The sequence below is a fragment of the Amia ocellicauda genome, chromosome 15 (assembly GCF_036373705.1).
Source record: "Amia ocellicauda isolate fAmiCal2 chromosome 15, fAmiCal2.hap1, whole genome shotgun sequence".
NCBI lineage: Eukaryota > Metazoa > Chordata > Actinopteri > Amiiformes > Amiidae > Amia > Amia ocellicauda.
In genome coordinates, this window is record NC_089864.1 from 18,251,245 (window position 1) to 18,274,310 (window position 23,066).

Genomic DNA, 23,066 nt, shown 5'->3' on the forward strand with positions numbered 1-23,066 from the left:
TTCAGGAGCATTAGATTTTTTTGATTATGATACCAAACATACATGTTTGAGTAACTTTGCAAAATGCATCTGGTATTAGAAGTAGGATTGTCATAGAATAAGCTTGAATGTCATCGTAAAACAACACACTGTCCTTTACATGTTTGAACAGATAGATGTGTCTTGTATGACCTATAGTGCCTAAGCCCGGTTATTTACCTATGGGATCTAAGAAAGGAATGATTACTATGTGGTTTCACACCTAAATCAATACACATCCATAAGAAACATAAGAAACATAAGAAAGTATACAATTGAGAGGAGGCCATTTGACCCATCGTGCTCGTTTGGTGTCCATTAATAACTGAGTGATCCAAGGATCCTATCCAGTCTATTTTTAAATGTTCCCAAACTTATTAACCATATTAAAGGGATACCAAAGCCAGTCTCAAATTATATTATTTTGTAACATTGACTCCCTTAGTTCACTTCCATTAAAGGAAATTAATCTGAATTTGAGTGTTGACTCTCATATAGGCCTAGTAGTTGTTTTTCAAAGGATTAGTGCTTTCCCATACATCCAAAAGAGGAATTTTCAGTTTTTTCCTTTCTTTTCTCAAGAACAGAGTGAAAATAATACTGTGTTTTGCTGTTCATGTGAATGACTGCTTAATGACAGCTCGATGACAGCATCTCCGCACGATTCTGATGGATGCAGTACCATTAACTCCCGCTACACACATACTCAAAGTGGCTCAGTGTGATCACCTTAATCCGAAGTACAACAGGTCTAATCTTTTGAATTCTTCATAATGAGAGTAGATCTGGGCAGCGTGCAGCTGTAAGTAAGTCAACATTGCCAGTAGGTAAATGGGCACGTAGTGGTTTTTTAAATTAAAGATATATGGCATTTTACAATCGTGTCGTATTACCATCAAACTGCAGAACACTTTCAGCCTTAGCGACTATTTTCAGCAGAGCTTGAGTTTAAGCACATCCAGAAGATATTCCAAAGCAAATATATATATTTTCAATTCAGTAGCTGTTGGTTTATAAAAGACGAACAGCTTTGGCTTAATAATGATCTTTAATAAAATTCAACAGGGTTCCAAAGATTTGGGCTTTTTTCAATTACACACATTTCCAGTCACTTTCAGCTTCTGTCAGATGTGGTCTGCTGCACATATTTATTTTACAAAACAAACAATAAATGCATTATTTTTAACCACCAATGCATTGGTCTGAATAAGAGCAGCAGTTTTTGTGCTACTTTGTTGGTCTTTTATTGTGGTAATCAATGGTGCTCCCTCCATGCCTGACTGCTGACCAGTGGAAGGCGATGACAGTGGTGGTGTTATGAGATTGATGAGCCAGCGATTTGCGGTTCCTTCAGCTGTAGTATTGAGTGTAATTTATATCAGTATAATAATGTTAAATCAATGGTGTTTATGTTTGCAGAAAGTAGGGAAGTATTGTAATTAATGCTGTGCTGAAGACCGTGCTCTCAGTATTTTTGCATCTGACTACTTTCTCAAGGTTTTGTCTCTTTGCCAGGTGCATCACTGTCCCTCTTTTCTTCACACAGCGCTGATTATTCAGTACAAACGCTTGCATCTGTTATTCTGATTGGGTGTAGGAATGAGCCCAGTGCTCTAGCTATTACAAGTGTGTCTCAATGACTATTCCATACATTTTTAGTCCTTATTATTTTTGGCTCTCCTAAATGCTCTCTTCAAAATCTTTAATGTGAATATGCCTCTTCCTGCGGTGTTATAAAAACAATATAAATGTATTCTCGGACATTTCATGGGCAAATTAGAAACAGAAAATCGTATTCAGAGTCACGCACTGTTGCGGGTATGTTTCAGAAATGTAGATGCTTAATATAAATAAGATTCATGCTCTGTCATATTCAGATCATTATAAGCTTTCCAGTTGTGAATGTGCTGTCAGGCATTGAAGGAACAGTGTATAGTACCAATTATCAAAGCATCACCATAAGAGTCTACGGAATGATTTTCAAAATGAGCGTTCTGCAAAATCCATTGGTTTCAATTAGTAATGCTCTCTATTCCAAGATGACAGATATTAGTAATTGGGTGTATCATGTAGAAGACACAGTGTTGCAAATTTGTGGTTTATTTGTGGTTTATCATTCCAATTTGGACATTATGCAGTCTTGTCTCTTCATGTTTTAAGACTTTTCTCGGTTGTTGTGTTGCTTTGTAGCAGACGATGCTTTGAAAAGTGACCCGAATCTCAGAGATCCAAAAGTGCATGAATTGACGGAGACACAATTCACATTAAGGACTGAATTAAACGTTATTTCAACCAAACTATCATGTAAACATAGATTGATACAATTGTGTTCTTTAACCCTTACCCTCTTAAAGTAGATACTACTAATGTTGTATTACTTTATATCCGAAAAGTAGAATACATGTATTGTCATGTGCCTAGTGATTGTGCATGCATTTACACATGAACTTAAGTGCTGTTTTATCACCCTGTTGTTGATCTGTTTCTATGTGGTTGCAACCCAAAACATGTTAGACTGTCACTTATATATTTATTTGATGTACAATAACAAAGAGAAGATTTATACCTGATCCCTGGGATTGATTTTGTAGCCTGGGTAGACGGGACACTCAGCAGAGAATGAGAAGCACACAGATTTGATTGCATTCAGGTATTGTTACTCCTCCACTGATGCGCTAAACTAGAAACAGTCTGGTCTGCATCTAAGCTTATAAACAGCACTACTATAGAAGCAGAAAGCTTACTGCTGAAGAATTTGATGCGTAGTGCACAAGTTGTGGATGAATCAATAACCTACCACATCTTTTCCACCAATTGAATTAGTCTGCTCAAAACTCAGCTTTATTTAATTTATTTCCTGTGTTCCAGTAATAGGTCTATTCCGTATTTCATCTCTGAGGATTTATTTATTCACATGCCTGCTTCATAAAGGCTAAATTGTTCCAGGGCTGATGTATATTATGAGAAAGAAGCAAACTTGCCCCAGCCCCTACTGGGATGTGCTAAATCACTTATTCGAAGATGAACAGTAATATAGAAGAAGCTTGCAATCTAAAGCTTTTAGGCTAATGAAAAAACGGTGCCAACAGACCACTTGCAGTTTCTGTAATTTAACTTGTGATGTGTGGCTGCTACTCATTTAAACTGGAAGTGTATTAGAAATATGAGTTATTTACTTACCTATTAGGACGCTGAACTGAATCTCATCAGTCTGTAAATCTTCTCTTTGGTACCTTCTGTGAAAAACGTGTTTGCTTTAATGGATTGTTGACTTCTTTATTTGTGTGTGCTGAATTTGTATTATTTACTTGTTTTTCATCAAAGAGAATTGTGATACAGAAGACTTAATTGTAAAAGTGCTCAGCGTATGCTCACACAGAAGGACACTACTAAGTAATATTTGGATGTAGTTAAAATGGTTGTCTTAGTTACATAAGGAGGAAGTTCAGATGACACACTTGTGTTTGTCCTTAAGCCAGGTACAGCACATGGAGTGGCACAGTGCCAGATATTCTTCAGCATTTGAGTGAGAGCTTTTTCTGCCCTCTCACCCTGGTGGAGGGTGGTCGCTTCGAAACAAGGAAACGTCTCTTTAGCAAAACATCTGTGTTTGCAAAGCTTGGCAAAGTGCCTACTCGTTTGTGCTGTACCTGCCTTGTGGGCAGTCTCCACAACTGTCACATTCCCTCTCGCCTCCAAAGAACGAATTCACCCCAAAGGATTTTCTTGTTTTTGTTAAGAAACACTGAACTGAATCCCCAAAAACCTGTATGTAACAGGCAGTTCTCACAGTCTTGTCAGTCTGTGGAATCAGATAAACACCTTCAAGTTATCTGCAGTTCAACCAGATGCATGTTGATTTATTTACTGTATCATACGTTTATTTGTATTCATTTTTTACCTTTAATATACGATGGATTGTCAAAGGCAATGCAGTTTCAAGGAAAGCGAATGCTAGGGTATTCAGTGATGATGAGGTTTGTTTCTTGGGGTGCTGCATTCACAGCTGGCATTTATTGTCAGGCCCATTTGGTAAGTGTTGTCATGGAAGCGGCCCTAGCCAGTAGGGTGTCTGGTGAGGCGGACCCGGGGGAGTCCGTCCGTATTGAAACCAGGTGCTCTTACACTGGGGTTTGGAGTCAGAGGTTTTAGTCTGCAGTTCTCGGAGGGTTACTGGTGGGTTGGGGGTCTGGGTTTGAAGAAGCTGCCTGCTTGGAAAGTAAATGGATGTGCTGGTATAGGCAGTGATAATGGACAAGTTTAATGTGGGATGGAGGAGGATGTGGAGGCCTTGTTGCTCGTGGTGAATGTCACTTTTATTTTTAACAAAGACTGCTGGGAAACAATTCTTGCTCATTTACCAGCAGAAAGCAACTGCAGATAATGCCCTTAATGAAATGTTGCACAATATCCATATGTATTATGTTGATCAATTCAAATGAGTTTATTTTCCAAATAGAATAAGAGCCCTTCAGAATGTGTGCTGTAAAAATGGCCTTGCTTATGCATCCAAAAGGAGCCATACAACACATCTTTAACAAGATTGAAATAAAAAAAAAATGTATTTAAAACTTGATTAAGTGGACTCTAAAAGCTTTTATTCTGCTGCCGTGGATTTTCAGTCATCAACAAAGCAGAGCAGACTTGCGTTCACGAGATAAAGGTTGCTATTTGACCTGTGCTGGGAATTATAATACTCTACAATTTACTAGTGAAGTGAAATGAACATTTCCTATTTAGTTAAAATTAGCAACTTTATTTTTTTTACTTGTCTATGTACTGCCTTTTGCTAACACTGAAAAGTGCTCTGATCTATAGCTGACCCATTTTAATGACGCTGATAGTGGCTGGCACTTTTTTGATGTTTTGTTACTTTAACCTCTTCTATGAAAGTAATGCTTTCTTGTTATTGACTTAAACATTTTTGATATTATTGGTTATTCTGGTATGTAAACTGGAAGTGGTGGAGTTTTTTCTTTTTTTTTAAACATGTTAATCCAGCTTCTTAAAACTATTTGCATTAGCACTAAATATATAAGAATTTAAATCTGTGATAAAACACTACACAGAAATATACAGGATACTATTGTTTCAAACATTATGCAGCCAGGTTTCTCAGGCTAATATTGGCATACATGGCACTACAGTAAAACATCTAAAAATCTAATATCTATATATATATATATAGAGTACAGTTGTTGTACTGGGGTATAAAGAGATTTGTAGATTTATCTCTTTTTGTAGGCTAAAAAGGCTCTACTTTTCTGCTACCACCTTTCCCTTGGAGCATGATCATAACTTTGACGGAATTCCTTCAAGGTTTCAGACAGTTTAATATGAGCCAATGGTGTATGTGCCGGCAGTTAATGTTTTTTGCAGAGCTGTTTAACCTTACATTCAAATAAAATTAGAAAGCTGAAAACCCGGGTCTGTGTTACCGTTTTGCTACGGCTCAACAAAACCCTTAGTAATTAGAAGTGCTGTCTGGAATATTTACTGTGTGCTTCTCGTGTGTTTGAAGTTGTCTATTCCTGAAACCTTAACTTTGCCTTTCGCTTCATTTGACATCTTTGTGAACATGCTGCTTTTGCAGCTGCTTCCTTTACAGTTTTATTGCACTCGGTGGGGAGGTGACCCCAGAGTTTGGACAGTTGTTCTTTAATTAGTAAGTAATAGTGATAGGGGCTGAACCTGCGACCTGGTGGTTTCTCAGCAACAAAGTAAACCTACAGAATAATTGGGTAACTAGTAATCGAAAATAATTAATTATTTTTCTTTATTCCAAAGTATTTTTGAGACACATCCATGCACAATTGCACTCAACAAGCTTTTAACAAAATACATGCATACATCAACCAGCCTGATCAATGCAAGTTCTGTATAGGGCATAACATTACAAAATGAGAGAGAGAGATCAACATTTTTGGGATGATAGCACAGTGTTTCTGTTTTGTTTATATTGATTATGGTTTAAAAATATACTTGCTTCTTGTGCAATGTTTTTTTCAATGCATACATTCAATTCCAGCTAAACAGCTAATACAATATAATAAATGTAGAGTCTTGTTAATCCTCTAACTGTAAACAAGATTTATAAGGAGTCTTGCATCTCTTTGTGAAGACAAATGCAGATGCCAAGATCCCTGAGTAGTATTACAACCCCGTATGGTAGTCACTCTGTCTTTCTCTTCAGAAATGCTGTAACATCTTATTTAAGGATGCCACAGGGAACAGTGTTTACTGCCTCATCCCATTGACATGAGACATCTCATTTTCCATGGGGTCTTGACAGTGTAATGAAACACAGTAATGCATAAAAGACAAATAACAAGGAGCTCTCGTAGGGATAAACTAAACCAAAGATACAGAGTGAAACCATGAGAAGAATAAGAAAATGATATGGATGGCAGTTAATGGAACTATATAACCTCTGTTTTTATTTTAATAATAGTATTATTATTTTTATAAGCAAGGAGTATAATTTTTACCTCAAAAAACTATTAAAATAAATACACAGATGACAAATAGCTCTTAGCTGCAGTGGGTATAAAATAAAGTGGCACAGTGTGAAGCTAAGACCATAAGCAGATTAATCAGGAAATTGTTTAGATGAATGGTTTTCTTTAGGATAATGCGGCATGGTTAGTTTGACCCTTTACATCTTAGAAATTGTCGGAACAAAAAGACGTTTTTTTCCTTTGGGGGAAAAAATACAGCTGCTCCCGCGCTGACAAAAAGAGTTGTCAGAGTGTGCTGTTCAGGGGACTTTGTGAAGCTGTCAGGTATTATCATTCTGAATTGAATAGTAGCTTGTAGTTTCATTGCAACTTGATGTCGTCATTGGCTGAGATGTCTGCCCCTCCCACTACCCTGAGATTATGTTCAACTGATTTTTTTTTGTTTTAATTCACATCAAACAGTACTTTTCATTCCTTCAAAAAACTTTAAATTTGTTTCTAAGGCATACCAGATGTTTTTGTTTTTTCAAGTATCATCCATTTCTTATCAGTCTCCAAAAACACATTACTCATAAAGTTCTGTTTATTGCGGTAAAAGTTAAACTTAGTAGCTTCATCTTTGTAAACCTCTCTGCATTTCAATGCCACGTGTATGATTGAGGTGATGATATGATTGTGACCATTTCCAAAAGCCATTCCTTGGAAGGATTTGATCTTGTCAGTCCTAGAGTTAGGACCAATAAATAAATAAGTCATGTAACTGTAAAAATCATTGTATTGTAAAGTAAGCAAAAATGTAATATATATATATATTTTTTTTTTGTATCTATTTTTCATGGATGGTCTCCGTTCCAGTGGTTTGGAGAGAATAAAAAATATATTTATCTGTCTGCAGCAGCAATGCCTTATGATTTAAGTTCTGGAGGTCTGATACAAGCACTGCCTGAGGAATGAACGGCAAATGAAACGTGACATGGCGCTCCACTTTTATGAATAAATATCTGTAGAGGAAGCAGAAAAGTTAATGCTGACGGCAACCTTTTCAGTTGTCTGCTCACATATTTCCTCAGGAAGACCTGCTGCCTGGATCATAAATTATACCTTTTTTTCACTTTCTTTTTGATTATTTATATATGTGTGTGCGTGTTTATATCTATCGATACAGGCTCACTTGCATAACTTAATTAATGTGGCTTATTTTTGACCTGGGAGTTCTATGACATGCAGTTGCATCAGATACAGTTGCTCAGAGAAAATATTTACACTTTTCCAAGTTGTGTCCCCTGTGTTTATCTGTAATGTTTTTTCCCTTAAAGTCTTCTTAAACCCACAATTTATAGCAAAGTGTATGCTTATTCAATTTACCAAATGTCTCCTTCAGACATTTCATCTTAAACAATTTGTACACAAACTCTTTTAGACAGCACAAATTGGAATTCAAATTCAATTTCAATTGAGTTTTCTTGCGGTCGAAAACATAAATAAAACTTCCTAGAAAATATGAAGTGATGAAAATTAATTTGAAATTATGTTTAATATTGCAACTCACTCAGCCACATTGGTATTCTAACAAATACATTTGACAAAGTTTGATTACAAAGTAAACTTACTGTACTTGCAGGCAGATGCACAATTCCTGTTGCTGCAGCCAGCACAGCCACCGCAAACCAGAACTGTTGAATCAACTTATTTCAGTGATTTTAAAATAATGTTTTGAGAAGTAATATTAAAGGCAGAGCTTTGAGTTATTTTTGATGAAATCTCCAAAAGGTGTGCATTTCAAAGTTCCCTGAAACAAACCAACATCCTTTACACAGGTTTGCTGCTGGGCTAGTAAATATTAACATGTGAGTTTTTTCTCATGTTTACATTGTCAAACTGAAAAGGAGACTAACAGAGAAACCTAATGCCTAGGGCTAAACCAGATCAAAACGTTGACTGACCCGTGAATTGCTAGCCTATATCCTATTGTGTTTTCATTTATTGAAAAAGTAAAAATATTTATAAGTCAAATCGCGATAGGGTACAAGTTTGTAATCTATATTTTGTACACGTCTTGTGTTAAGTTAATGTGGGAAAGAATTCTTGGGACAGGAGTTTAGTCAATCAGCTTTACTTTTGAATGAATTCACACACAGGGACGTATAAAATCAAAACCGACCCGCTAATAGAAAACTACAAACCTGTACATCATAGTGGTTAAATTTCTGATTAGAAGAAAGTGGCTGAAAATTAAGCTGCAACTGAGTACAGTTCTGTAGTTTTCTATTAGCGGGTAGGTCAAAGTTTTGATTTTATACGGCCCACAGTCTGGTTAGAACCGCAAGGCCTGTTGATTTCCTGGGTACAAGCAGTTCTATTACCCAACAGAAGAGGTGCTCTACAAAGGGGGCAGTTCTCTCCCTTCCAACTGGAGTAGGCACTGATACAGAAGGAAAACCGCCAATTAGTTTTGCATAATAGTGACAGTCTGGGAAAATTCAACAACTTGCTTAAGTCTTAAACTAGACACTTTTATCTTGTCCCAATATGTAGGAGCTGCTCAGCCCTGGTATCTGGATCTTGTTCCCACCAAATTCATTGGGTTTTTAGTTAAACTTGGCAGAAACAAGACAATGAACAAAAGGACAGTGTGCTCCTGGGACGTGAATTGAACTAATCTCACACACAGAATAAAAGCAATGAAAAGCATTGACCATTCATATTAACCCTTCAGTTGAAATCAAAAATGTTATTTTCATGTTTTGTTTCAAAACACAAAGTGTACGGTACAACAGAAGTCCACCAGGACATGAACATAAGTGTCTTATGTCTTAAAACAAAAAGGTATCAAAGAACCATATTGTTGTTGGCAATTTCAGATAAACCTGCCAATACTGCATGAAATATTTTGCAGGATAAATTGCCCATGGATAGAATTGCCCTGGATAAGGGCATCTGCTAATAAATAAATAATAATATAATCATAATAGTAATGACTTGCACTCAGTATAGAATTATAAAACAGTCCTTCGTGTATTTTTTTGTGTTGAGCTTAATTTCCCACTTAGTGATATAATGTTAATCATGACTTTATGCATCAAAACAGTTCTTAGTATTTCATTTAAGTCCGTAAGTAAGGCCAAATGACTCAAGACCACAATGTCCAGAAACTTGTCATGTCTGTAATGATGTAGGCTACCCCACACCAACCAGCAAGCTGATTTATATTTATTTATTTTATATAGTATTAAATATTCCCAGTGTGATGCAATGTCCACCTCTGAGTAATCGTGGTCCATTCTTGTCTTGCAGAAGAAGAATACCTCCCTGTGTGTGAGTGTGAGCTTGTTAGCAACCTGGGGAGCATCGTTACTGGCTGCCCGCTTCTACTGGATGGGCAACAAGCCGCCCAACTTCTCCAACTCTGACAACCCAGCAGCGGACTCGGACAGCCTCTTAACCCGGACCCTAACCTTCCTATACCTTCCTGCTGCCAACGTGTGGCTGTTGCTGTGCCCGGACACCCTCAGCTTCGACTGGTCCATGGACGCCCTGCCTCTGCTCAGGACCGCTGGCGACTGGAGGAACCTTCACACTGTGGCCTTCTATGTTGGATTACTGCTTTTGGCTTGGTTCAGTCTCTGGAGTCAGGCAAAGGTTAAGGAGACCAATGGGAAAGCATACGTGATGAATGGGAAAGCTAATACCAATGGACACAGCTGTCACGCAGACCCGGAGCACTCCAGCTCTGAGTCAAACCCTGTAAAAAGTGCGGAGAATGGTGTGAAAAACCATTATATCCCAAGGACGTCGCTCCCCACCACAGAAAATGTAGTGGTTTTCTCTTTGGGGCTGTTGTCAATGCCCTTTCTGCCCGCCACTAATTTATTTTTCTATGTGGGTTTTGTAATAGCAGAACGAGTACTCTATATACCCAGCATGGGCTTTTGCCTGTTGGTGACTGTGGGCATGAGGGCCCTTTATGTCAAACTACGGAGGAGATTCTTGAAGAGTCTTTTGTTGTATTTCAGTGCCACTTTGGTCATTCTGTATGGGATTAAGACCGTTCTAAGGAACCAGGACTGGCAAAACGAGGAAATGTTATATAAATCAGGGATAAACGTGAACCCAGCAAAAGGTAAATTCCTTTCGTTGCTTTGGTTAATCATAAAGTCAACATTGACCTGAACAGGCAGGGTAACTGGTTAAAAATAATTACATGACATTCTCAGGGGGATTGAACATGAGGAAAAATACAATTTGATTGCTTTTATAATATGTTTTTAATTTAGGTTTCGATTGAATGTATGTCTTTATTTCCTACAAATGTTCAATTGTCAGATTTATTGAGTTATTCAGGTTTTAGTAGCTGTTTTTATATATATATATATATATATATATATATATGCCGTCTTTAAAGGCTGCTAAATGAGAGACATTTACTCAAATTCTCACAATATGTTTTAGATATGAGCAAACGGAGGAGAACTTGTGAACTCTGAAATATTAGATTGAAACAAAGAGCCGGTTTCCTCAATTAATAATTCTAGCCTTGGGGGAAATCAGTTTAATGCCTCTGACATCTTTTCGAAATATGACTCTTAAAAACAATGAATCGTAAATTGTCTTGCCTGGGGGTCTCTGTATATTGTACGTTCCCTTCAAGGAGAATACTATTATCTGACAGGACCTTGGTTATTGTGAGTTCAACCTTCAGCAATGCTAGGAGCACCAAAGAGCTGCAAATACTGAACTATACTGATAATGTTCATTATTAATAGTATAAGTATAATTTTAAGCATTAGTTTAGGGAAATGAAGCTGTTGCAAACTGGTTTCTCTGCTTATTTTAGAAATTCATCACACACACAATGCAAGAAATCGAGTGACACTGGTCTAAACACAGAGCCGCCGGGATAAAGCATTTTAAGTATTCTTGGAGGTTTTGCAAACCTTTTGTCTGTGGACTATTAGAGTTCATACACATACTGTCACCAGGGGGCTGCATTGGTATTTGCCATTGAGAGATTTTCAATGGCTCAATAGAAGGTTACAATAATATTTAAATTAAGTTGCTGGAAGCACAGTGACACTTTAATTGCAAGATTGTAACACATTGAGTTTCCTATGAGATAAACTAATGGGGGGGGGTGGAGGTATAAAATAATGATGTCTTGTTTTAGCCAGTTTAGCTACAGAATAGGAAAGTAGTGGCGGCTTATTGGCAGAAAGGCACAGCGCCATTATTAATATCCGTGTCAGGTCAGGCTGTCGTTTGATTTCTAAATTGTTAAGTACAACTTGCCTTGATTATGAATAATAAGGGCCTGGTTAAAGAAATGCCCATATTTGGGAATGCCACCAGAATCTGTACTCTCTTCAATGTGTGTTGTTATTGTTTTAATTTGGATTTGATTTGATTCCTGGATCACTGAGTTATGAGCTACCGAACAAACACGGTGGTTAAAATGCTCTCCTCTTGTTTGTTACCTTTCTAATGTTTGTGTATGACAGGTCATGTCCGGCCAAGAAACATGACTGTCGAAGAAAGTGTAAAAATAAATGTCTTACATACATCTAGCCTAATAGGAAAATGAAAGGTACATGTGCATATGGGAAACATGATCGTGTCCATGAAACTTCAGAACCTTGTTCAGATGCCATGAAACCTAGCGTGGCACATGTCTGGGGGCTGTTTTTGTCTAGGCTTTGTGCCAGACTTCTGTGTTCTCTTTTTTAATGGTTTAGTGCAGGCTGTTTCCTAAAACCCCTTAAATAGTATGATCTACCTTTTGATGTAAAAAAAAAAAGTTTCATTGATACAAGTCAACTAAATTGCTTGAGGTAATCTTATTTGTAACTGTATAATCATATAAGAATACATGCTCTGTAGGTCCCATATGTGTGGTACAGTGCAAATGGGCATTTTTGTAGCTTAGCAGGGAATAGAGGGAGGGTGTCTGTCTTAGCCCAACACTGAAATATGAATGAAGCAAAGAAAAAAATAACCTTCAGAATTCAGCATTTTGGCCGTTCATGCTTAGTTAATCTGTATCATTTCTACCTTTAAAAAATGCTGAAGCTGTGGTTTATTTTGGTCATGCATGATGTAACTTCAAATCAAACTGCTAGACATTGTGACCTATATGTGGGTTTGCAAGATTTGTAAATGGTTTAATTTTGTATGTCAGAGCTTTGCAAGTATGTCAAATTCACAACTAAAAGAATACAGTAGTAATATGAGATAGATAAGTGTTGTATATCGATTGATCTATGTATAATAATAATAATAATAATAATAATAATAATAATAATAATAATGGCATAAAGGGCATTATGTAAGATTAGCTCAAGCTAGTTTTAATCAGAAATTGTTCCTTATGGTTCATGTAGGAGCTCCCACTCCTGTCCGAGGTATTTGTAAACCAGGCAGCTTTCGTTTGCCCTGCAGAAGAAGGAACCACAGTACTGAGGCTTCAGCAACAGACGTGAAACATGAATGTAACTGCTCTGAATGTGACATCCTGTAGCACTGTTATGTGAAATATCTCGTTGTTTCGGGGTCAGATTCGGGGACCGTGCTGAATAATGCTTTCTGTCTTCCTGCCAGCGTGGGGTAACCTTGGGAATGTCCTCAAGAACCAGGGCAAGATGGCGGAAGCTGAAAAGGCCTATAGAAACGCCTTGTACTACCGCAGAAACATGGCTGATATGCTGTATAATCTGTAAGTATGCATGACTCACCTCAGCTCTTTTTTGAGGGTGTTGTATTGAAAGACACTATTGATCCAGAGACGCTTTGCAACAGTGAAAGTGTTTGTCGTCTCCCCCCTGGGCCTTTTAATGTGACAGTGTTTTCATTAATCAAGTTGCCTAAACTCTTGGGAGGACAGTGGCTTTTATGAGGATGAGGCATCTCGTATGCTTCCATTAACCCCCAGTGTCGTGAGTGCAAGTTGGTATACAGAAATGTAATAGTTTGTCTGAAATGTGCTTTTTTCTCTCTCTCCCCATGTACTTTTCCCACCAAATAGTATATTTTTCAATACAATAGACTACTTTTTTAAACTTCTCTACTGGAAGGCAGAACAAAGTAATGGCATGGGTACATACTTCCATAAAAGCGTTGTACTCATCGCGTCATAATTGATAGCAACGTTTAGTCTGTGGGAATTGCTTACTGAAATCAAACCGCTCTGAGAGACAAGCAAAGAAAAACAGATTGTGCCACCGAAAAATAGGCCTAGAGAAGAGATTAGGGTAAACATTGAGTTATTGCTTTTTGAGGAAGGAGCATCAATGAAACCAAACAAATCTGAGTGCCATTGCTGTCTGTATTATAAAACAAAACATCTTGGGTTTCGAAGAGAACTAGCTAGATGAAAGACAGGAAGTTAAATTGCTCTGCATGGAGAAGCTGTTGGTGGTTATTCCTATATGAACCCCAGAAGAGGAGGCTGTGTATAGTTGAATTCCACTTGAAATGCTTATTGGATTAAAATGTGTTATTCATGAGCCGGTTACACATGAAACAACGGGTATGTTTCCGTACGTATTTGTGTGATTCATCCTGAAACACGGATGGTTTGATTGACTTGACACAAAACCAGGGGTATGGACTGATTGAACACAAGTTTCTCTCCAATATATGGCTTCCATAGACAGCAACATCGATTCACATAAATGCCACCATGAAATCCATGATTGTCTTATTTGACTTGTGAAAGGTTTGCTTCTGAAAAGTGCTATGTTAACAAATACAATAAATCTTTGATTAGCAGGTGTTTGGTTGCTTAATCATTGATTTAAGTGCTAATGCCTGCATTGTTTTTCAAATGCTGGGGGAACTTGTTATTCATAATCAATAATGTTTCATCTAATTTATTTAACACTTTTTAGAGGTCTGTGCCAGTCAAGCCTTTCCGAATTGGGCATTGGATCGTATGCTTTTATTTCAGAAGATTAGCCTTCGTCTGTAAACATATATACCTACAATGTTTCCAGTGTTAATGCAGTTTGGACACATGGTACCATACTGACCTTTTATTGCACTGTTATATAGGAAAACAGTACCCAGGTTGTACTTTTGAAGGTCTGTTTTCAGAACCAAAACAGTAACAAAAGAGTTAACAGATTTCCACAAACACATAATTTGGATGTTTGAAAATAAAATAATAACTAAACCTTAATTCTATATGCTGGATACACATCCCACATTCATTGGTGATCCTTAGTAAGAGAACACGTATGTTTAGCAATGTTAATCCATTGTAACATGATAAAGGGCTCACGGGATACAGACACATTTTCATATGGTGCAACTATGAATATTTTCTCACATTGAACATTGTAATCATTTTAATATACATGTCAGCTTTTTGTATCTTCACCGAATAATTCTGCTATCTCCTGGGGCACATTCTTGCAATGTGTTAAAATTGTCGCAGGCTCTATTGTGTGATGCTGGATTATATTTTTTGTTTAATTCAGTGCAGCTACAAGAATCAGACAACAGGTTGCTCTGCTTATATCCACATCACCATTTTTAATGCTTGTGACAGATTATTATTATAATTATTATAATAATTATTATTATTTATTGACCCTTTCTGTAAGTGCCTAGTTTTAATTGTGCCTGATTGAATTTTCCACTGATGCTCTGCACTCTTGTTTTTTTAGTGGTTTGCTGCTACAAGAAAACAACAAGTTCTCTGAGGCGCTACACTACTATAAGCTGGCAATTGGTAGCAGGCCTACATTAGCTTGTAAGTAAGGTTTTTTTTTATTATTGATAATTTCATGCATGTGTGATTATGTATGTACCCAAGCATCTGTAAAAACAGAGAAATTAAGTGGAGTGCCATCCCCTTACTGAATTAATGGTTTGCTCAGGTTTATTTAAGAAAATATATATATATATATTCATTTCAGCAGTTTCATTTCCTACTTATTTATTACAAATCCAGCTCTCCTTCTAAATCATTTTCACGTTCTGCCTTTAATCTGTTCCTCTTCACCTTCTGCACAGCTGAAGTTATTTCATGCTTTTGTAACCCATTATCAGCTTCAATTTGCTGTCAGGAAAATTAAATTGTATTATGTCATCGTTTGGGAGGAAGTCATTCTCTTGTGAGTAACTTCATTGGTCATGCAATTAAGTCTGCTACATTGTTTTACTGATCACTCCGGTGCAGTGGGAAAAAGGCTGTTTTTGTGACCTAGATTTATATTAGCATAAAATATTGCACTACAAAAAATAGGAAATAAGCTGAAGACAAGACCCATGTGACTGCTTGATCAACATCTAGTTTTCTGAGCTAAAATGATGCCTCCATTATTATTTTTTTAAACAAGAGATTAACCACGGGAGGGCTTCAGTCATTTTAAAATAATTTCACTTTGTAAACAGCTTAATGGGTCAATTGCTACATTCCAAAATTACTAGTCTTCACAAAGCAATACTTAATATGTTTAATATTTAATAATATTTGAGCAATATGTTGATTTTCTCTGTGTATATTACATTAAATAAACACAATTTCTTCACTTATAATATGAAACATTATAAAGCAGACGTTAAATAATTGTATGGAAAGAGGTTTAAGGGAGACAGCCATGTATAATCTTGTGTACAAATAAATATTTACACTAGTAATGTGTTCTACAGCATCGTTAATGCATCAATTGGCATCACACACAACCTGGACACTATCAGAATGATAATTCGGGGGATTTCTGTAAATCTGCCTCTTAACCAACAACATTCCCCTTTACACAATGAACGTCAGCTCAAATAAGATCTATAATCTGATTCATACTAATACAAATGTTTAATTTGTTTCTCTTTTTTGTATATATTATGTTAAAAAAATTAAAAAACAAGTACAACACTGCAGTCTTATGAAATATTGACAGTGAAAATGCTTTGGATGGCAATTACTGTCACATAAGGGAAATCACAACATTTTCAATAAACATTTCTCAACATCCCACATTGTAAAATGAGTGATTTAAACCAAGAAAGTAGTTAATCTTTTGTATGATGAAATTCTTATGAATTAGAAGAAATCAAGATTCAATTATGCACAAACTGTTTGAAAGGAATTGAAGGGAAAGAAAGTTATTAGAAATTGACGCTGATAACGGTTGTTTTTTTAATGAGAAATGTGTACTTTATTGAATGCTCCACCAGAAATATAATGGTATGAAACCTAACTTGCGAAACTTGTTAGCTTGCCCTTGGAAAAGGTTAATTTATTTACTTGTGGAGAGAAAAATACTGCTCAGATTACCCACATTTTATAAGGTAAAAAAAAACACACACACACACAAACAGGAGAATAATAAGACTGTTCTGAATTAATGTGTTCTTCCATGAATATTTTAATCTTAACGAGTATGCATGTATTTACTCATTTATTCCTGCTGAATATCTGCTCTGAATGTTGATAAAGAGGCTAGAATGTATGGGGAGTTCACACATACAACTTCTCATGTTGGAGAAATGCAGAAACAGAGTAAGAAAACTAAAACAATCTACAATAAACATAATAGTCATAGTTATAACAATACCGATGTGGATGGTTCAGTGCAGTGATCCGTTCGAGATGCCATTATCCACCGTACATATAGATTGGCATCCCGCGGCTGGTGCTGAGAATGGTTTCCCAGAAGTGGGGGATTTATTCTTGAAGGCTTTGCGGTACAGTGGTAGGCCCCCAGTGTTTAATTAGTTCTTGCTCAAAATAATTGTGTCCCTCTCCTCACAGCTGCATACTTGAATACGGGGATCATCCTGATGAACCAGGGACGACTCGAAGAGGCCAAGCGGACGTTTTTGACTTGTGCCGATATCCCAGATGAAAACCTGAAAGACCCTCATGCACATAAGAGCTCGGTAACCAGCTGCCTCTACAACCTTGGGAAGCTCCATCATGAGCAAGGGCAACAGGAGGTATGCCATTAAAAGAGTCGGGCACAGTCACGCACCAAGCACTGAAGATTTGCAGTGAGAATAATGTAGTGATGAATGTTCATGAGCTGAAGCATTGAACTGTGGGAACACAATTGGAAATCTAGTTTCGTGAGTGAACGCCAAATAATATTCTAAGATCTAGGGTACTGTTGAGTAATAAACCTTCCACACAGGTTATCAATTTTAGCAACACAACAATATTTATACCCATGGATGTAATCTGTAATCCTGTGGTTGTCTATCCTAATCTTAAATCTTGGTAGTGTTCATGTTTTGCCAGTATTGGATCTCCTCTGTTTTGCCAATAACGGCTTCAATTTACACACTTTAGAGCTGTGTATGGCCATTGTGCAGATTATAAAATAGAAACCATGAATTGCAATAATATTTTCTTCTTATTGGTCTTCTAATATGTTATTATAATTGTTATTTATTCATAGGACGCTCTTTCCGCTTATAAAGAAGCAATAAAAAAGATGCCAAGACAATTTGCACCTCAGAGTCTGTACAACATGATGGGTAAGTGTTATTAAGCATTGGTTTATTGGAGAAAAAAGCACAGATGACTTAAAAGTGCTAAACAGTGCTAGCACTACAAATATGCATTGCCATCCATTGATGTGACTATGCCATTTCAAACACCGTCTCCTTATTAGCACAGTAAACCCAAATAAACAACCTGATACTTCTTGCAGTGTCAACTTTTTCAGTCTGGTTTAAGATAAGCTAATTTGATATAATATAATATAACATGAATTTCAAAACGTTAAGTGATTCCCTTTACAGAGCTTTTGACACCGGGAGCAGGCTCTGCTTTTTGAAGTCCTCCTAAAATCTGGAGCTGGTATAGAGTTGGTGTTGAACAGACACACATACCGACTTCAAAGTCCTGGGTGTGGCCTTGCTCATCAACCGAGTCAACTGAATGTATTGGATTTTAAACATTTCCATTTCCATACTGGATTAGGGCAGTTCATTCTCTTCCTGCTGTGATAATACCTCACTCGTCGTGTCAGAGCCTTATGAAAACACCTGCCGAAACAGTTGTTGCTTTTCTGAGGTAACAAAAGATTACATTTCAGTTGACCCCTGTTTCTACCTACACTCTGCTGCCTGTCTTGTACTCACTTGCTTATGTATTGTAGTTTAACCCTGGCTATTCATTGTCCTACTTGTTTAATTTCCAAGCAAAAAACGTCATACATTTGGTCAGGTGGGATTAAATCTGGTTAAACTCTTTTGCATTAAAACCCTTGCATTGACTAATTGAAATAAATGATACATAACTGAAAAATATTTAAATTTACTATGGAATGGTCTGCATAGAAATGACTGAAAATCCTTAGTTTAATAGACAGGAAATTCATGTTAGTTTGAAGTTTGCTTTAAGGTGTTTACTTTCCCTCAGCTGATTTTTATTTTGTAGTCTTTGCTTCCAGCTGCTTAAGGTAGTGAGTTAGGGAGCCAAGCCACATCCGGTCTGTTGGCTGCAAACTGCATCATGCTCTTTTCTTACCAGGAAAGAGATTTAAATCCATCAGTGTCGTCCCGTCACCATCCGATCTGCTTATCTCAGGCTAACTATTAACCACTAATATATATGTCAAATGAAACCTGAACTTTACCTCAGGTTCAAGCTGAGGTTTCGCTCTCTAATAAAAAAAAATTTTCCCACTGAAGTAATTACATTTAAAACCTTGTTCTCGGTGCGTTTGTTAAATTACAAAAACGGTGTCGTGAAATTCTTGAAATAATACACCTTACAGGCTAAAAATGAGAGCATATTGTTCCAGGTGGGGGAAGGATTGAAGAAGTGAATATATCACATGTTGTACGAGGGGCCACAGTGTATATTTAAACTAATGTCAGTATCATTGAATCGGCCCTACAAGACGAGCAGCCCTCAACATTGAAATCCATCTTCTACAGGAATTTCTGACCAATCCCTAATTGTTTCAGCTGCCTTATTTCATTCTTGTTACAGAACATTTTGAACTTTTCTAAAGCACAAAATGTAATTCATAATTAAAAAAAATGATGTTATTCGACAGTGGGAGAAAATACAATTGCATACAACTGATTCTCTTTATCTTTTTGTTATTATGTCCTTGCTCCAGTTTCTCCTGTGGTGTATAGATACACAAATGTATTCATACAATGAAAGTCAGAATTTGTTTTCCTCGGCTTTTTGTCTTCACTTTGTTCGACTTCTTGTTCAATATTCAGTGTATTAGTTAAACATAAGCCGTTATCTTTAAAACCCGACATTGGGCTGTGTTTGTTGATCTTAATTGGCTGTCTCTGCCCTGCGGGAAACCAAACTCATGGCTTTGAATCTCAAATTAATGGGCAATAAAACTTTCCCATAAAGTGTATTCCTAACTTGGTTTGACATTAATATACTGTTGCTACAAATAAATACCTGCCATCCATAATACTAATGAAAGCAGAAGGGTGGTTTGGTAAAAGTTCTGAGCAATGTATGCACAGAAACACTGGAAACGTTTGAAAAATGTTTTGCTGTTTGCTTTGTTATGTTATCTTTCTTTTCCTTTTGTGTTTAGACCATAATAGTTATAAATGTATCTGTAAAAAACCTCCTTTGGTTCAGTATAGTTGTTCACTTATTCGTGTTTTGTTTGAATGTATTTGCAGTCCATAACATAGCTTATGTCCGCTTATAATAAATGCCAAAGTCATACTTAGGGGCCCGACTTCTGTTTGTTTTAAAATCCATTTAAAGAACTCTAAAACAAGGTCCATGTTAATCTTCCATTCCTCTCGTAAAACACTCGAATGCCAGTAAGTATCACATTTCAAAGTCAGCTTGGGCTGCAGCAGGCGTTTTTTTGGAGGCATGCCATATCCTTCATTGGATATGTCAGGAAAACAGGGGAGAGATGTGTGGTTCCCTAACCTCTGACCTGACCTTCTCTCTGCCTCAGGAGAGGCCTACATGAGGCTGAACAAACTGACAGAAGCTGAGCACTGGTACCGGGAGTCTCTGCGAGCCAAGCCGGATCATATCCCGGCTCATCTCACTTACGGGAAGCTCCTGGCCATCACAGTAAGTCCCCTCCTCGTCCTCTGACACCAGCTCTTGCAGCTACTAAAGTTCTCAGACTGTGTTTGTTTTTTTAAGGTCATCGGGAGCATTAGTCAATAGCCTGTGTTCTTCAGTTGATACATGGAGATACCATTGGATTTCTCAAGGTGCCCTTTTCTCTGAGGAAATGCACATTGACCATTGATTGTGCCTTGTATCTCCCCTACTCTGTCTCCTTGATGTCTCATTCGTGAGCTGCAATATTAATTGTAGACATTTTCTCTGCCCTGGAAGACACTGAGTGTGTCTGTCTTTCTTGTTTTCCTTTTTCAAAGGAGGAAATATCCATTGAGATGTGACACATGTCTTTGATTGGACGGTATTTGGGTGACTAATCTTTAAAAACTTAGGAGAGATTGCAGAGGGGGGGAATGCTAGCCGTTCACATTGCAGGTTTAAAAGTTCAAAATCGGAGCAGCGTGTGGAGAGGGTAGTATACCCTGATAGATCTGTTACAGACTAGGCAGCGTAATTACATGGAGGTATTCACTTGTACTTAGATTTGTCAACACCAATATACCCCTTTTCAATGTCGAAGGCAGGGGGTGTCTGGAAAAGCTCAAGGATGCTCTTGTAAACTCTAATCTCTGCAGCTCCAAATCTGTCTTTCCAGACTATGTCAAGAGTTTTTCTGTTTCTGGTCTCCACTAACTTCCACTTTTTAATTCCATGTTGATAGGGTTTTTTTTCAGTAGGGTTGGCAGTGCAGATGTTTGATACAGTTTGGTTCTATTCTACTATGGTGTGAAACATTGCTAATTAAAAAACACTCATTATGAATATGTTTGGGCAAGTGTTTTTAGTCTGATCATGATGAAATTGACTTCCACAAACTTTTTTGTGGAAAATAAATGACATTACAATGAGAGGAATGTGGCTGTCATGAAATGTCTGGAAGTTGAGGTGTTTTCAGCTGTGGAAAAGGGAAAAAAGAATGAAGACCTGCTTCTTTTGTGACAACTGTGACAGATAATTGAAAAAGCAGTAGAACGGTGCTTTATACTACGTTTCTGATGCATGGCACTAGGTTGGAAGATTGAGTGGCGCAAGGCTGAATAATTGATGGAAATTGTCTGTGTTGCGGACTGCACAGTTATATTTAACATGCTTTTTGACTGCAGAAACCTAGAGAGGTTCAATTTTGCTGCTTGGCTTATTATCACGGTAGTATTTGAGTCAGTGACCTGAGCTGCTTTGGGGATGGATTAATGTTCACAACTGGTTAAATATTGATTGTTTTCTACTTTTCCGAGCTATTTCCATTAAGTTACTTCTTATGCAAAGCAAATGCTGCTACCTCATGCATGAGACAGGTGACCTTTCCGACGGATTCCTTTCAGTCATGTTTTATAGAAGAACCTTGGTTTGTCTGGGTGATGAAAGTAATGTTGGGTATGGAGAAATCAAATTATTCCAATGATCTTCCAAATAATATATATTTTTAAAGAATAATATCAATATATATTGGGGTCCAGTAGAAGTAGAAATAGAATATAGAAGTAAGTTTAATAAAGAAAAAATAATACTAAAACACACTAAATAATAAACAGCTTTCAATTTAAAACTGAAAAAATATAGTTGTATACACTGAAACTAAATTTGCAGTAGTAAATACCGATTTAGGTTTAACTTGGCTGAAGTATTCCAGTTCATCATATATGAACCGTGTGTTTCAGCTAATTTTGAAGTCATAAAGATCTCTCTGTTTTAATCCTGGCCTCACTACTCCTATTGTATTTTTGAAGTGGTAGTGTAATTGATCATTGATGTACTAGTGAATCAGGTGCTAAAAGTTTAACATTTCACCCCTAAAACAGCTGTTACATCTTTCCTCTGTGAAGAACACCTGCCTACAATTGTTTTAAACAGCAAAGAGATATCAGAGCTGGAACCCACTCAACAGCTAAATCACTGTGAGTGGCTGGTTATTTATTTGATGAATATATATATATATATATATATATATATATATATATAATGTATGTTATCATTAGAACACTGTAGAATGTTTTGAAAGTGCAGTATCTGAACACAGGGATAGCCAAAACTCATTTATGAGGGGTTGGAAAGATTAATTTTCCTCCGCTAAAACAAAACCAATTTAAATCTACTGTTGACATCTGACAGCTGGGAGTTATTTGTTATTCGTGTTTTTAAAAAGAGAATCAAGGCCTTATTTTCCCGTGCATATGTAATGCATAAATAGGTTAATTAATGAATTAATACATAATTCCCTTTGTTGCACAATGATTGTGAAGAGAAGTTGCCTTGAGTTAGTGGCTGTAAATGCCTCCTACAAGACTGGAGAAAAAACAACATTTGTTAAAGAGCACTGGGACACACCAGCAAGTTCAATTGATTTCTCTGTCAAAACTGGACTGGTTGCAGTAATTGCAAATAGCTGAGTTGAATTAACACTGGGAAATTGTTGCTTAAGTAGAAATAAATTCTACTTAAATTGTGTTCCAAAGCATCGAGTTTCTACCTTTTTCCCTCTGTATGACTTTGTCTTATATTAGCTCCCTTCA

At 36.9% G+C, this 23,066-nt stretch overlaps 1 protein-coding gene across 1 annotated transcript in view; it reads left to right on the plus strand.

The window, feature by feature from the left end:
* Positions 1-23,066, plus strand: part of tmtc2a (transmembrane O-mannosyltransferase targeting cadherins 2a) — a 116,998-nt gene that overhangs the window by 61,976 nt on the left and 31,956 nt on the right. Inside the window, exons 3-8 of the mRNA XM_066723639.1 lie at positions 9,771-10,596; positions 13,068-13,182; positions 15,137-15,222; positions 17,227-17,411; positions 17,873-17,951; positions 20,378-20,499. Coding sequence (XP_066579736.1) covers positions 9,771-10,596; positions 13,068-13,182; positions 15,137-15,222; positions 17,227-17,411; positions 17,873-17,951; positions 20,378-20,499 — 1,413 coding nt within the window. The remainder of the gene's footprint in view (positions 1-9,770; positions 10,597-13,067; positions 13,183-15,136; positions 15,223-17,226; positions 17,412-17,872; positions 17,952-20,377; positions 20,500-23,066) is intronic.